The 14,438-nt window shown below is 51.0% G+C and overlaps 1 protein-coding gene across 2 annotated transcripts; it reads right to left on the reverse strand.

The window, feature by feature from the left end:
- Positions 1-245: 245 nt before the first annotated feature.
- On the reverse strand, positions 246-7,373 carry RNF183 (ring finger protein 183). 2 transcript variants are annotated; one of them, XM_036022081.1, is made up of 2 exons: positions 6,928-7,373; positions 246-1,543 (listed from the first exon to the last, which is right to left on the reverse strand). In XM_036022081.1, exon 2 carries the CDS (start codon positions 1,503-1,505, stop codon positions 933-935), a length of 573 nt encoding a protein of 190 aa, XP_035877974.1. In that variant the 5' UTR covers positions 1,506-1,543; positions 6,928-7,373; the 3' UTR covers positions 246-932. The 2 variants fall into 2 exon arrangements, with proteins under 2 accessions (XP_035877974.1, XP_028387487.1); XM_028531686.2 differs by lacking the exon at positions 6,928-7,373 and adding an exon at positions 2,258-2,473.
- Between the last annotated feature and the right edge of the window lie 7,065 nt (positions 7,374-14,438).

Below are 14,438 nucleotides of genomic sequence, written 5' to 3' on the forward strand. Positions count from 1 at the left end.
GCAGCCCAAGCACCCAAACTCCACCCAGTTTTCTCTGGTTCCTGGAGGCTGTCGTGTGAAATGAAAGCCCGGGTCCCCAGCCTGCAGGCCTGCGGTGGGAGCTGAGGTTTTGAATCTCTCCAGGGTGTCTGCCTTAGCTCTTGAGTGAGAATGTCAGTGCTTGGTGGAGGGTGGTCAGCTCCGCCCAGCACCCAGTCTTCTCAGCAGGGCCTCTGCACCTACCAAGAGGAATCAAAACCTTCTCCTCCAAATCCCAGATTTCCTTTGATCCACTGACCCTGCCTGCTTTCCACCTTTAAACTTTCAGACTCCTAACACTCCATAAACCTCATACCCACGAGGTTGCACCAGAAGCACCTGAGTGAGCACACCCTCCCTGCTGGTAGGGCTCTCCGGCACACCCCCCATAGTCCCACCCTTCTCTTGCCCTAGTCCTGTTGAGTAGATGAATAAATGAGTAAATACAGACCATTTTTACTGGGACTGGTGGCAAGATAAAGAGAAAACTGCCAGGAGGAGACACATTTTCTCACAGAATTGAAGTTCATTTTCCCAATTTTTTAGCAACCCAACAAGAACAACAACTCAGTTTAAAAAAAAAAAAAAAAAGTGAACAAGTTCAAAGCAGCTCCAGTGAGACGTGCAGCTTGCTCTCTGGGCTGGAAAGGTTTCTAGGGACAGCAGTTGTCCCCCTCCCACAGACCCCCATGGCTCCCACCCGGGGGTGGTCTCACACCCTTCCCCAGCCCTTCAGCTTTCAGAGGTGCTCACATAGTAGGACGCTGTTCCCAGAAGCAAGCACATGGTCTAACTGGTCCGTGGATTGTACAAATAAACAACACTACACGGGAAGACACCCACACACGCGGCTCTGCTGTCCCCGTAACCAGCAGCCACTGGGAGAGGCTTGGTTCCTTGTCAGGAACGGATGCTCACCCCACACTCCAAAGGAACTGCTTGGTCCAAAAGATGGAGAAGATGAGCAACAGAGTGACGCTGAGGATGACAGCCATCAGGTAGGCAAAGATGCGGAACTGGGGGTTGTGGAGACACTCCCTCAGAGAGTAGTGGCTGGAGAGGGGGACGGGCAGGGGCGTGGTGGTAGGGGCCGTGGCCTGCGGGGCCTCAGTCTGGCTCCCGAGCTGGGGACCTAGGTCCAGCGTGTAGACCCGGGGCTGGCGCAGGAAGTAGCGACTCTTGGGCTGGTCCTTGAGACAGAGCTGGTGACCTTCCAAGATGATGTGGTGGGGCTCCAGGCGGAGCAGGGTGAGCATGGCCGTATCGGTGGGCAAGTCAGTGACAGGCTGCCCGGAGGCCAGCACAGTGGGCTGGCGACAGAGTGGGCACAGCAGCTGGCGCTGGGCTGGAGTCACCAGGCTGAGGTGGGCCAGGCATTCCACGCAGAAGGAGTGGCAGCAGTCCAGCACTTTCGGGGTGTGGAATGTGTTGTTGAAGGGGTTCCAGCAGACGGGGCACTCGGGCTCCCGGCCCTGCTGCTCAGCCATCCTCAGGCCAGATGCCGGGAGGCCTGGCAGGAGATGTCCTGACGGGAAGAGAAAGGGAGCAAAGGAACACCCATGAAGCTCTGTGCCTGTGCTGGGTGCCGGGCTGAGTGTCCCATGGGTTGTCGAAAGGCATTGTCAACCACACTTCACAGACGAAAACACAGGAGTCAATGAGGTGAAGTGACTGGTTCCAGATCACCCAGTCCTCGGCCGTAGATGTAAGGCTGGTGCCCCTGTAGTATCCCCTCTCCTGGGGTGAAGGCGTGAGCCACCCCACTACTAACGAGCTGCCACCGGGAGAGACTGGACCCCAGTTTTGGAAATGGGTGAAAATAGTCCTTACGCTCCATGTGGCTGCCCTTGGCTTCTCGGACTGCAGGCAGAGGGAGGGGAGCCACAGCCCGTGGTTCGTGCCAGAGGGCAGCTACTTCCTTCCCTGCAGCCTCAACTCCCTGACTAGCACAGACATGGCCTCTGTGAATTCCCCGGTCTGCCCCTCCTCTGGGAACAAGTGCCAGGCCCTCTTTCCCTCCTCCCATCGGGCCACAGAGCCAAGCATCCAGAGCCCAGCTGCCCAGTCCTTGTGCAGGGCGCCGTGTTGACCTGGCAAGGGAGCTCCTGGCAAGGCGTTTCCCCTTGACCTGGAAGCTTGGAGGCTCCCCTACACAGGTCCCCAGATCCCTTCCGAAGCCTCCTCCCCACACTTGGCCTCCCCTGGTCCTTCCTCCCTCCCTTTGTCTCAGAAAACCTACCTGGGCTTCAGTTGGCCCTAGAGCGGTCAGCAGACCACCCTGAAGGACCCAAGGCTCCAGGCTCTCCCTTCCCTGAATCTCCCTCTCCGAGAAGCTTTGGGAGGCTGCCTTCTCGCCACCAACCCCGGGGCCCGTCTCCATGGCAGCGCACTCACAGCACCTGGAGCCACCAGGTGGCCTGGGCTGCAACCTCTTGAGCACACCTGTTTGCAATGAAGGCCAGAGAGCTGCCCAGGTGGTGGCGGGGTGGGGTGCTACGGGACCAGAGTTCCCCCAGGGCTTGGCAGACAACCAACCCCGGAAGCCAAGTATGTGGGCAGTCCCTTCGAGACCTAGGATTGCTGGCTGGAAAGGCAGGGTGGCAGTTGCCTTTTTCTATATTGCGGAGAGGGTAAGTGGGCCTGCTGGGCCTCCTCTCTCCTGGGCCCTTATTCTTTTCTAAAGTGGTTGAAACCTCCTTCTCACACAAAGGGTCTGCCTGCCCTGCACGTCAGTGGCAGAAATTCACCTATATGCCCAGTCTAAAATCTCCACTGTCCGATTCAGAGAGTCCTCTCCAGTCCCCCGCTGATCATTTCATGTGCCCGAGAAGCTGCAGCCAGGACACCGCCAGCCAGCCTGGCATGCACTGAGTCCAGAGATGTTTCAGCCCAAAGGTTGCCCATCCCGACCCTTGGGGGCTTGAAAGGGGGAATCAGGAAGGAAAGAGGAAGGAGAGCTCCAGTGAAACACCTAGCTTTTCTCATATTGGTTATTTGAATACATTGAAGAATTGAACTGCTGGGGGGAAAAAAGTTTAAAAACCATTTCTCTGCCCCAACCACACATTCTGTAGATGGTAGGTAAGAAGTGACTGTCACCCAAGGTCACCCAAGGTCACCCAAGGTCACCCAGCTGGGACTTCCAGTCCACCACCATGTGCCGTCATAAAGGCAGAACACTCACTCATCCATTCGGTTACCTGCCGCATGTCTAATGAACTAACCAGTGTTTGCATTTTCTCAGGAGATTCCTCATGGCCCTGAGGCCCTTGTGGTATGAACCCGGGAACTGTGTAGGGGCAGTTCATCGCCTGGGTGCAGCGACTCTCCCTGCTGCCCCCGATATGACATCATCTGCCCTGACTGAGCCGATACGTGAAGCAAAACCTGCTTGTCCTCCCTCACTCATGGCTAGACCTCTGTCACGGCTCCGTACAGGGGAGACAAAGCGGAGAGCTGCAGGAGGGTGGAACGGCTCTGACCGGAGCTGGGGTGGTTTGCCGAGGACCCCCACCCATGAACGCCCTCTGTGGGTCGTTTGTCCCTTCCACGCACAGCCACTGAGTGGGTGCGGGCTCACCATCGCCCAGGCACTGTGCGAGGCATCGAGTCAACTGTGGTGACAAGGCAGCCATGGTCTTTGACCTCATGACCTTTTGAGTCTAGCAAGGGAAAGAGACATTTAATAAATAATGGGCAACAAATAAACAGAGAATTTTAATGAATGCATGAAGGACAAAAAGGAAAATGGGCTGGGGGAGGGGGGCGGGTTACTGCTTCAGGTGAGACCACCAAGGAAGGTTTCTCCAAAGAGGTGACATGAGAGCTGAGACTGAAGGAAGGGAAGAGCCCAACTGTGCAGAGGGGAGGAAGGACATTCGAGGTCAAGGGGATAACATGTGCAGAAGCCCTACAGTGTGAAACAGCCGAATGGAGGAAGTGAGGGGAGGCCAGGGTGACTGAGGTGTACCGGGTGGAGCTGGGGTGAGCAAGTGGCTCAGGATGAGCGAGAGAAGGAAGAGGCAGGTCCTGAAAGCTGGTAGGGGGAGGGGGACTTGATCCTGTTTCTGGGTTTTCGTTTGTTTGTTTGTTTGTTTGTTTGTTTCTCTTTAAAAAACCCCACCCCACTGCAGAGCAGAGAACGTGCCTAAAGGGACAGAGAGGAAATGGAAGACCAGTGAGGGGTTCCAGCGGTGGTCCCCTGGCTGGGATGGTGATACCTGACTCAGGCCAGGCGATGGCAAAGAAGATCAAAGGGAGGAGGCGACAGATCGCTCTGGAGATGGAATCAAAAGCACCTCCCCAGAAACACTGGATTGCAAAGATTCTGGAACCTGTCAAGGCTCATGACCCCAGAGCCAGTGCTTCCTGGGGCTGTGACTCCAACGGAACAGCTTAACCTCCCTGTCCCTCATTGTCTTCTTGTGACAAAGAAGCTAAAAGTAGGGTAAAGCTCTAAGACAGGAGGGCACGCAGTAAAGACCATGTATGAGGTGGTTGGCATTATCACTGCAAATGGATTTGAGAGAGAAAAAGGGTCAAGGCCAACTTCAAGGCTATAAAAAGTTTTATGCACTGAGCTTTGAAGAGCCCCCAGATTTCAGAGTGTGTCACAAACAGACCTTCAGTGATTATCAAAAGTCTTAAAATTGCCCAGGCCGGTGTGGCTCAGTTGCTTGGGTGTCGTCCTGCAAAGCAAAAAGATCGCCAGTTCGATTCCAGGTCAGGGCGCATGTCTGTGCTGCGGGCCAAGTCCAAGAGGCAACCAATCCATGTTTCTCTCTTGCATGGATGTTTCTCTCCCTCACTTTCTCCCTCCCCTCCTCTCTGTCTATAAAATCTTTTTAAAAATTAAAAAGCCTTAAAATGTACATAGCCTTGATTGAGCAGATCTCCCACTGGGGATCTATCCCCTGGAAATAATCAAGGAAGGACCTGTGCAAAGCTTTGATTACAGAAATACCCATCAAAACTCCGCTTTGATTGTGAAGAATTGAAAACTACCTAGTTATCCAATAGAGGGACATTGATTAAATAAATTCTGCTCTATCCATGTAAAGAGACATTCTGTAGCTTTTAAAATGATATGAGAGCCCTGGCTGGTGTAGTTCAGTGGATTGAGCACCTGCCTGAGAACCGAAAGGTCACCGGGTTGATTCCCAGTCAGGACACATGCCTTGGTTGCAGGCCTGGCTCCCAGTTGGGGGTGCATGAGAGGCAACTGAGTGATGCATCTCACACATTAATGTTTCTTTCCCTCTCTTCCTTCCTTCCCCTCTCTCTAAAAGTAAATAAATAAAATATTTTTTTTAAAATGGTATGCTAAAACATCTATTAACATGGACATAGGTTGAGGTTATGTCATTATGTGAAAAGAACCAGTGATAAAACCATGCTAGAATATAATCCAATCTTCCAACACATGTGCACAATGGAAAAATGTCTGGAATAACAAACACCAAAGTGTCAACACTGGTTATCTCTGGGGGTAAGATTATAGGTGTTTGTTTTAAAATTATATTACCTGAAAATTCTAGCTCTACTACAGTAAACTTGTACTACTACTCTTTTTTTTTTAAGATTTCACTAATTTATTTTTAGAGAGAAGGGAGGGGAGGATGAAAGAGGGAGAGAGCCCTGGCTGGTGTGGCTCAGTGGTTGAATGCGGCCTGCAAATCAAAGGGTTGCCAGTTCGATTCCCAGTCTAGGGCACTCACCTGGGTTGCGGGCCAGGTCCCTAGTAGGGGGCATGCGAGAGGCAACTACACATTGGTGTTTCCCTCCCTCTCTTTCCCTCTCCCCTCCCCTCTCTAAAAAATAAAGCAAATAAAATCTTTTTTAAAAAAATTTTTTTAAAGAAAAAGAGAGGGAGAGAAGCATCTCCGTTGGATGCTCCGATTCCAGTACATGCCCCAACATGGGGACCGAGCCCAAAACCTGACCAGGTGCCCTGACGGGGAATCAAACCACGAACTTTCGCTTTGTGGAATGACACCCAACCCACTGAGCCACACTGGTCAGGGCCGTGCTACTGCCCTTGAGGATCTCCGTTCCCCCCAGCGCTGACCTACATTCCTGAAGTTCCATGGCCAAACTGTAAGGAGGAGAGTCGGTCACTGCTACCTCAGCATCTCGGCCCTTATCGGCCGTGGGGCCCTCAGACGTCCACTGTTTCAAGCCCCGTCAGAGCCCAGCCTCTCCAGGAGACACTCTGCCCAACCACCCACCTACCACTCACCCCCAAGGCAAGACAGCTCAGCCACAGCAAGTCCCAAACACGGCCCCAAAGGCATCGCCTCTGTCCATGACCACGTCAGTTTGCCAAATAGTAATTGTAGAACCACCCCCAAAGTTTTCAACCTCAAGAGAGCGTTTTTATAGCACCTCGGAGTTTACAAAGAGCCCCAGTCCTTGCTGGGCTAAGTGCGGTAGGAAAGCCTTTTACAATGTGTTCCTGTTTGCATAAGGCCATTCGGTTCTTTAAACCACCCTGTGAAGAAGGCAGGCTGGGGAGTAGAAAGCACAGGTTTGGGAACCAGACAGGCTTTCTCGCTGTGAGGACTTGGACTAATAATGGCTTACGCTCTGTGAGCTTCATGGTCCTCTGTGACGTAGACTACCCGATCCCCCTTTACAGGGCTGCTGTGAAGAAGGAATGACGTTTGTAACTTGCCCAACCAGGCACAGCAGGCGCTCGTTACATAGTGTGATGTTCTGATACCCAATGCTCAAGTGACTTCCCCAGGCTTCACAGCAGAAGAATGACTGAGCTTAAAAAAAAACAAAACAAAACAAAAAACCCGATTCCAGGAGCCCCGCCTCCCCGGCCGTTGTTCACCGGGACCGTGCTGCCTCTGGGGCTGCAGAGCACTCTCACCCAGGCCTCCATGACCCTCTCTGGCTCCTTACCTGTGCCCTCAGAGCCTTCTCCTTTCCTCAGTGCAGCTTGGCAGCGTGTGCTCTGACTTTTCCTGGCCCGGTTTCCTGGCCGAGGTGGGCGGGTCTCATTTGCATGAGTCTTCAGGCTGCCCCTGGCCAGCTCTCTCTGTTTCAGGTTTTCCTCTTCCTTCTGATGACTTTGGACTGACTGTTTGGTCACAGGGGACAACCTGAAAGTTTTGGTTTCATCTCCCTCCTATGAGTCACCCTTGGTTTTTCTCAAAGAGCCTTGAAGTCCACTCATCTTGCAGGCCTCTGTTCTGATTGGGTTGGTCGCCTGCCATCCTCTCTGATTGCACTTGCCCTTGGTGTGCTTGATGTGCTGACCACCTTGACGGGAAGATGGGGTGACTCACACTAGGCCTGCCTCTCAGACCAGAGAGACACTTCCCTACTCTGAGCCCCTACAACCAAAATGCAAAGAGCTCTCACAAAACATGAAGAAGGGGGCAAATAAACCAACACAAGAACAGTCAGAGGGGAGGGAGGTGTTCAAGGATAAGCATGGAGAGCCAGAGTTCTCAATGCGTCCGACTTCTGGGTCAGAGTCAAGTCCTCGATCAGCATTGTGTATAGGTTCAAAATGATTCCACATACACTCGTTTACCCCTTAAGGGAAGGTGTGTTAACTCACTTGTTTATGACAAAGAAAAAAATCGCTTTGTAATGAAATAAGCCCTGCCGGGGTGCCATCCTTCTACATGGACTGTTGGTGAGCAGTCGGCAGCCCGTCAGCTGACAGGCCGGGCTGGGGGCCAATCGGGAAGTACAGGTGGAGAAGCAGCCTCTGCAAGGGGACTTGCAGATGAGGAACACTGAGAGTCTGTAGGGACCCTGAGGACTTTGGTTTGGGCAAGGCGACCATTCTCTAACCTAAAAACTTGATGAAGCCCCCTGGGCATTCGCGTGAATCTTGGTGAGGTGTCCCTGAAAGACAGTGGTGATGCAGACAGTGGTGATAAACCTTTCAAGAAGCAGAGGTCCTTGAAAGAGGGCAGCCAGCCCCCAACACTGGCATCTTTTCTCCCTAGCAAAGAACTCCAGCAAAAGGGGACTTCCGCGCTGGCGGCTGGAAGCCAGCCCTTTGGTTAGTCACTGACTAGCCTACTTGTATAAAAGGTAGTGCCTACTTGTAGCCCTGGCTAGGTGGCTCAGTGGGGTGGAATATAGTCCCATACACCAAAAGGCCATGTGTTCAATCCCCGGTCAGGGCACATACCTAGGTTGCAGGTTTGATCTTTGGTTGGGGCACGTAAAGGAGGTAACCAATCAATGTGTCTCTTTAACACTGATGTTTCTCTTTCTCCCTCTCTCAAATCAATAAACAAAGAACAAAGTTTGTAAAATGACATAGGTAGCCCTGGCTGGTGTGGCTCAGTGGATTGAGCGCTGGCCTGTGAACCGAAGTGTTGCTGGTTCAATTCCCAGTCAGGGCATATGCCTGGGTTGCAGGCCAGGTCGCCAGTACAGGGCACACGAGAGGCAACCACGTGTTGATGTTTCTCTCCCCCTCTTTCTCCTTCCCTTCCCCTTTCTGTAAAAATAAATAAATAAATAAATAAATAAATAAATAAAATGTTTAAGAAATGACCTATGCAGTGTGAGCCAGACAGTGTAAAACAGAATTTACAGTACAAAGACCGAAAGGCCATCGGGCAGATACCGCAACAATTGCCTCTGGGGGACAAGCTTACTGGTGTTGCCGTTTTCTTCTGATCTATATTTTCTAAATTCCCACTAATAAACATGTATTACTTTTGTAATAAGCAAATTCTCTTGAAAAGTAAGTAAACCTGAGTTTTCTGCAACCAGGGACTCTGGACGTTAAAAGGAAGGCAGGCAGAGTGGGCGAGAACTCAGCCAGGGCACTGCAGGCACTGATAAAACCATCGTCCTTTTGAGGGTCGCTGATTGTCCAGTGAGCAAATTTGGTCTCATCGTGTCTCTGGGTCACGGGGGCCACGGAGCACTTTGCAGACAGTGGAAAACTTCTCTGGGGAGATACCCAGGAGATAGAGTGAGGCATCTCAGGAATTTCAGAGTTGAATTAATTTAGTTCATGCTTGGTGGGTGAGGTCAGCCAGCCAGAAAAGCACCTCATGTGAGCAGTACCTTGGAACGTGGTGAGTGAAGAGTCATGAGACTTGGTGGAGGCCAGCCAAGGCCTGGAGTGGGCGTGGGGAGCGGTTGAACCCCTCTGGGGTGGAAGAGGCAGCAGGAGGCAGTGGGGGGTGGAGAAAAGGCCACGATGAGTCAGGTTTGCATCAGGTGATGATCGGTGTTTTGCAAGCAGCCCCTCCAAGGGCAGGGGCACCTCTTCCTGTGGGGCACCACAGCGCTCAGAAACCTGGTTTCGGCCTTTCTAGAGTTCAGAGAGTTCAGGACTGTCCCAGCAGCCCAGCCATCACCTGGAGAGTGCTGGAAATGAAGAACCTCAGGCCCACCCCAGACCTACTGAGTAGGAATCTGTGATTTTACAGGATTCCTAGGAGATTCAGAAACACATTAAGATGTGAAAAGCATTGATGTAGGAGAAATACTCCCAACACATGCTCCTTGACTCATCCCGATTATGTTTGTCTTCAGATTCACAAAGACTTCCCAAGGACCGGCCGCCAGGAAGAAGAGGTGCCAGGCGGGGCTGGGTAAGTCCCCACCTGGGAGCGGGTCCCCTGCATCTGCTTTAAGTGGCATCTGTTTTTGTTCTCTTTACAAGGCCATATCCCTCATGCAAAACCCTGAGGGCCAGATGGGTTTTAGAATTTTTCATATTTTAGGAAGGTAATTTGTATTTACCATATCAAGTAACTCTCCCAGTGGGATCTGGAAGAACACCACCCTGCAATCAAATGCAAAAATATTCTGCAACTTATGATAAATATTAGCACCAAAAACAGTAAACACTGTAAGGTCAGGTCAATTTTGGCACCAGATTCCATGAAAACACTTTGCCTGCAGTGTGGGGGTTCCTGGAAAACTGTGGATAGGGGTTAGGAATTCTTTTTAGACTGTGTCCACGAATTAAGTTAGAAACACTGACAGGGTACGGTTTCCCAGCCCTTGTTCACCTCACACTTAGCAGGAGCTACAAGACCTAGATACCCTTTCAAATACAAAGTAGCTCACATACTTTCTCTCATCAGGCAGGCATGGTAATTCCCAGATCAACTCAAGGGGTTCTATGAGGAGTCATTGGCTTTTGATGAAATTAAAATGACCCCCGCTAGCATCCGCAGGAAACATCTGAGCTGAGCTAGAACCCGGGGCCGCCAGCTCCTGGTCCCACGCTTCCCTCCCCCCGCCTCACCTGAGGACAGTGTGAGGCTCTCGGGCAGCCTTCTCCTCCCCTCGTGGTCTGCAGTGTCTGCACAGGACAGGCCCCAGCTGCCGGCTGAAGGATAACGTGCTTCCTGCACATGCCGCCTGGTGTGTTTAGAAACACAAAACTGAGATTGGATGTCGCTTTCTCCAGGTGGGCTGGGCGTGCAGCGTCTCGTCTTTTAACCCCCTAGACTGTCAGCCACGTTGAGGTGACAGTGATTGGACCTTCCCAAGGGCCGTGGTGTGTGTTGGTTCAGGCACAACCAGGGGAGTCCTCACATTTAATCTGAAGCCTTTCAGCCAGGGAGAGAGCGGCAGTGTTGGCTGAAGGCCGTTTGCACAAGGAAGGTCCAGGGAGCTTCTCGGATGATTGCAAAGGCCATCTCCAAACGCCAAGAGGGAAGGCTTCTGGGCCAGGGTCCCTCCCTGCTCTTGGAAAGCTCCGTTGGCCACACCGGCCGAGGGCCCTCCCACAGGGCTCTAATCAGAGGGTCAAAATCAGGAAGCAGAGACCTCCCTCCTCCTGGGGGCCTGGGGTCTCTCCCTCTTCACTTCTCTACCACCACTCTCTCATCTGCGTGCGCTTCTCTCTCTACGGGTGTGGCTTCCCTTCTCTTGTGGGAGTTTACTATTTAACCTTTACTGTAAAACATGTCCAGTATAGAAAAACGAGGAAACGCAGCTGAATAGAATCGTTACTGACACAGGAGCGATGGTAGGCCCCACTGTAAGGACTCTACCTGAAATTTTTTGAATGTTTATTGGTTTTATTTTATTTTTAAATTATATTTTATTGATTATGCTGTTACAGTTGTCCCGATTTTTTCCCCTTTGCCCCCCTCCACCCAGCACTCCCCACTCCCTCAGACAATCCCCCACCACTGTTCAAGGCCAAGGATCGTGCATATAAGTTCTTTGGCTACTCTATTGCCTATACTGTACTTTACATCCCTGTGGCTATTCTGTAACTACCTATTTGTACTTCTTAATCCCCTCACCCCTTCACCCATTCTCCCCTCACCCCTCCCATATGAGAACCATCAAAATGGGTTTCCTGGGTGATGCAGGCCAAGGTCAGCCCCCACCTGTGTTTTGCCTGGGGCCACCATGCCTGAGTTATAGAGCAATCTGAGATGGCTGCTACTTGTGCTGGGCTTGGAGATTTCCAGGAGAAGCCAAGCTGAGAATCCAGACTGGCTGCTGCTGGTGCCTGGCCAGAGGCACACTGAGGCCAGCTGTTTCTTGGTTGAGAGGATTTAGGAAGTTGTGAAGCAGGACCTGCCATTCATATGGAAAAACAGCTTGGGTGGACCCATAAATTGGGCAGGGCAGAATCTCTGGGGATTTCCAAAGTGGGTCAAACCGTGTTTGCCAGGTTGATGGAGTCTCAGACATGGCACCAGCTTGCTGGCTCTGTGTGGGTAGAGTTTAGCAAAGCAACAATGACCTCTGCTTGCCTTGATGCCAGACACTCAGTCTCCCCCTGTGTGCCACTGGTGCCTTTCAAGCTGCCACCCCGGTGCTGGAGCTGAGAGGGAGTGAATTTGAGTAGGTGAGTCCATGTGTGGGTTCTTTAAGAGGAACTGCTTGTGGTTCCAGCAGTTTCTTCCACTGACCCAATCCCCACTGATTTTTGCAGCCAGAAGTTGTGGGGACTTTAATTTCCTGGCACTGGAACCCTGGACCATGAGACTGGTGTGGGGCTGGGACTCCTCACTCCCAAAGATATCCCTCTTGAATTTTATCCACTACACGTGGGTGAGGGACCCGCCCATTCTGTGCCTGCACCCCTCCTTCCGGTCTGGATGGATGTGGTTTCTTTAATTCTATTTTTGCCAGATTTCCATTTGACTCAATTTCTGACAGTTCTCAGTGATGGGTATTCTTTATTTTAGTTGTCATTTTGATGTGGTTGTGCGAGAGGTGAGCCATGTCTGCCTACACTGCCATCTTGCCCCTAAGTCCCCTCTACCTGAATTTTATAACTTATCCCTGATGACGGCCCAACTATACGGGTAGGTACAATCACCATCGTGGTCATCACCATCATCATCTCCATTTTTACAGGTGAGATACAGGAAGATTAAGTCACTTGCCCCGAGTCATAGGGCTAGGAAGTGGCAGACTGGGGTTTGTTTTTATCATCACCCCCATTTCACTGTAATTTTTTCCATGACCATCCCCCCGCCCCCATATCCATTTTTGCCTCCAACCCACCTCCCTCCCCCCTGGCAGTCTGGGGTTTGAATCAGGCAGCTGGGTGCCAGAGTCCACACCCGAAACCACCAGGCACACTGCCACTGTAGCGGGGACAGACACTCACCCCGAACCCCGCATTGAGAGAGAACCACTGACACACTTGGGAAATAGCCTTTAAGTCTTTTACTTTTAAGTACAGTAGTTCAAATATACATTTTTCCATAAATTATTTAAAATATGTCATACTCTTAGCCCTGGCTGGTGTGGTTCAGTGGATAGAGTGAGTGCCTGAGAACCAAAGGGTCGCCGCTTGTATTCCCTGCCTAAGCCCAGTAGGGGGCGTATGAGAGGCAGCCACACATTGATGTTTCCCTCTCTCCCTTCCCCTCTCTAGAAATAAATAAAATCTTTAAAAAATATATATTATACTCTGCCCTGTTTGGGAGCCTTTTTTTCATCTACCTTTCTGTCATAAAATAGTCTTCTACGGCCTTTTCTTCAACATGAAAGCAGTCTTCTATGCTGTGTATCTGAAACTAGTAGTGAATGTCAATTATAATGGAAAAGTCTTAAATATGTTTAAGTGAGAGTCTTTTTGATTGTGGAAGTGAAAAATAAACTTATGTATTTGCTTGTACACGCATCATGTGTCTCAGGACACACTCGTTGTTGGTAACGCTGGTCACCTCTGGGTGGAGCCAGATGGAAGGCAGACAGGGACCTGAGGGAGACTTTCTGATCGGAGCTTTTCGTGACTACGTGAACACGTTATCTATTTCAAAAAAAGTAAGGTGAAAAAAATGAAATTGATTCATCCTCATTACAAACCCTCCCCTCCCCCCCAAAAACAGAAAGGCATCAAGTAAAAAATAAGTTGATCCTTCAAGTTAATTCCCAGAGATAATGGTGAACAGTTTTGCTCTATTTCTTCCAGGCCTTGCTCTCTGAATGTGGAGACATATGTGCAGACGTGTTTTTAGACGTGTTTTTACCAAATGGGATGGCGCTGCGTGGTGCTGTTTGGTTACCTGTGTTTTCACTGAGGGTGAACCAAGGACAACATTCGGTGCAGCCTCCGTATAAAAGTCTGAGTGGTTATCGGTCATGAGAAGTTGGCCAGTTTTCAAAAGGCTATTTCTGGATGGACTGAGTCCAGCATGTGGACAGTCAAAATCTAGGCTCATTAGTGGGCGTGTGCAGGGCCTTGGAGAAACAGGATGCTGTGTCCCAGACCCTGGGGAAGTAACATCTGGGAATGGACTGAACTTCCCTTCTGTCCTCAATGTTTAACCCGAGTCACCTATTCCCCAGCTACCAATACCTTCTACCTGCCCCCACCCCCCCAGCTTTCATGCCCACCACCTCCAGGACAATGCCATGGGAGGCAGAGGGCTTTGCTGGGAAGAGCCAATCTGCACGTCCGGAGACCTGGGCTCCCATCTGGGCTCTGCCACATGCTGTGTGATCTTTGGCAAATCACTTTCCTTCTCTGCAGAAAGAAGCAATATTCCCGAGGCTGCCTACTTTACTGTGTTATTTTACTGGAAGACTCAGATGCAATTATGATTGTGAAAGTAGAATTAAAATATAGAGCACTGTGTGTCTGTAAGTTTGTGTTGGTAAATTCTGCCCTTTTGTCTAGAATTGTCAGGAAGAAAGGTAGACATCAAATCCAGCTGGCCCAGCTCTTTTCTAACATTGGCTCATGAAGCTAACACTTCCCTAGTGCACTCTTCAACTGCTCTGCACTCACCTTTACTACTGAGGGCTGCAAAATGTAAGAGCACAGAGTGTTGGCAGGGAACAACTGAGGCTCTGCTAACGCTCCTGCACAGCGGGTGGGAATGTGAACTGGGACAACCTGTTTGGGAAAGAGGTGTATCTGCTGAAGCTGATCACGCAGTTTACACACTAGCCCAGAAAGGCCTCCCTCTAATTACAGACTGACCACAACGCATGCA

Source organism: Phyllostomus discolor, chromosome 3 (assembly GCF_004126475.2).
Source record: "Phyllostomus discolor isolate MPI-MPIP mPhyDis1 chromosome 3, mPhyDis1.pri.v3, whole genome shotgun sequence".
NCBI classification, from domain to species: domain Eukaryota; kingdom Metazoa; phylum Chordata; class Mammalia; order Chiroptera; family Phyllostomidae; genus Phyllostomus; species Phyllostomus discolor.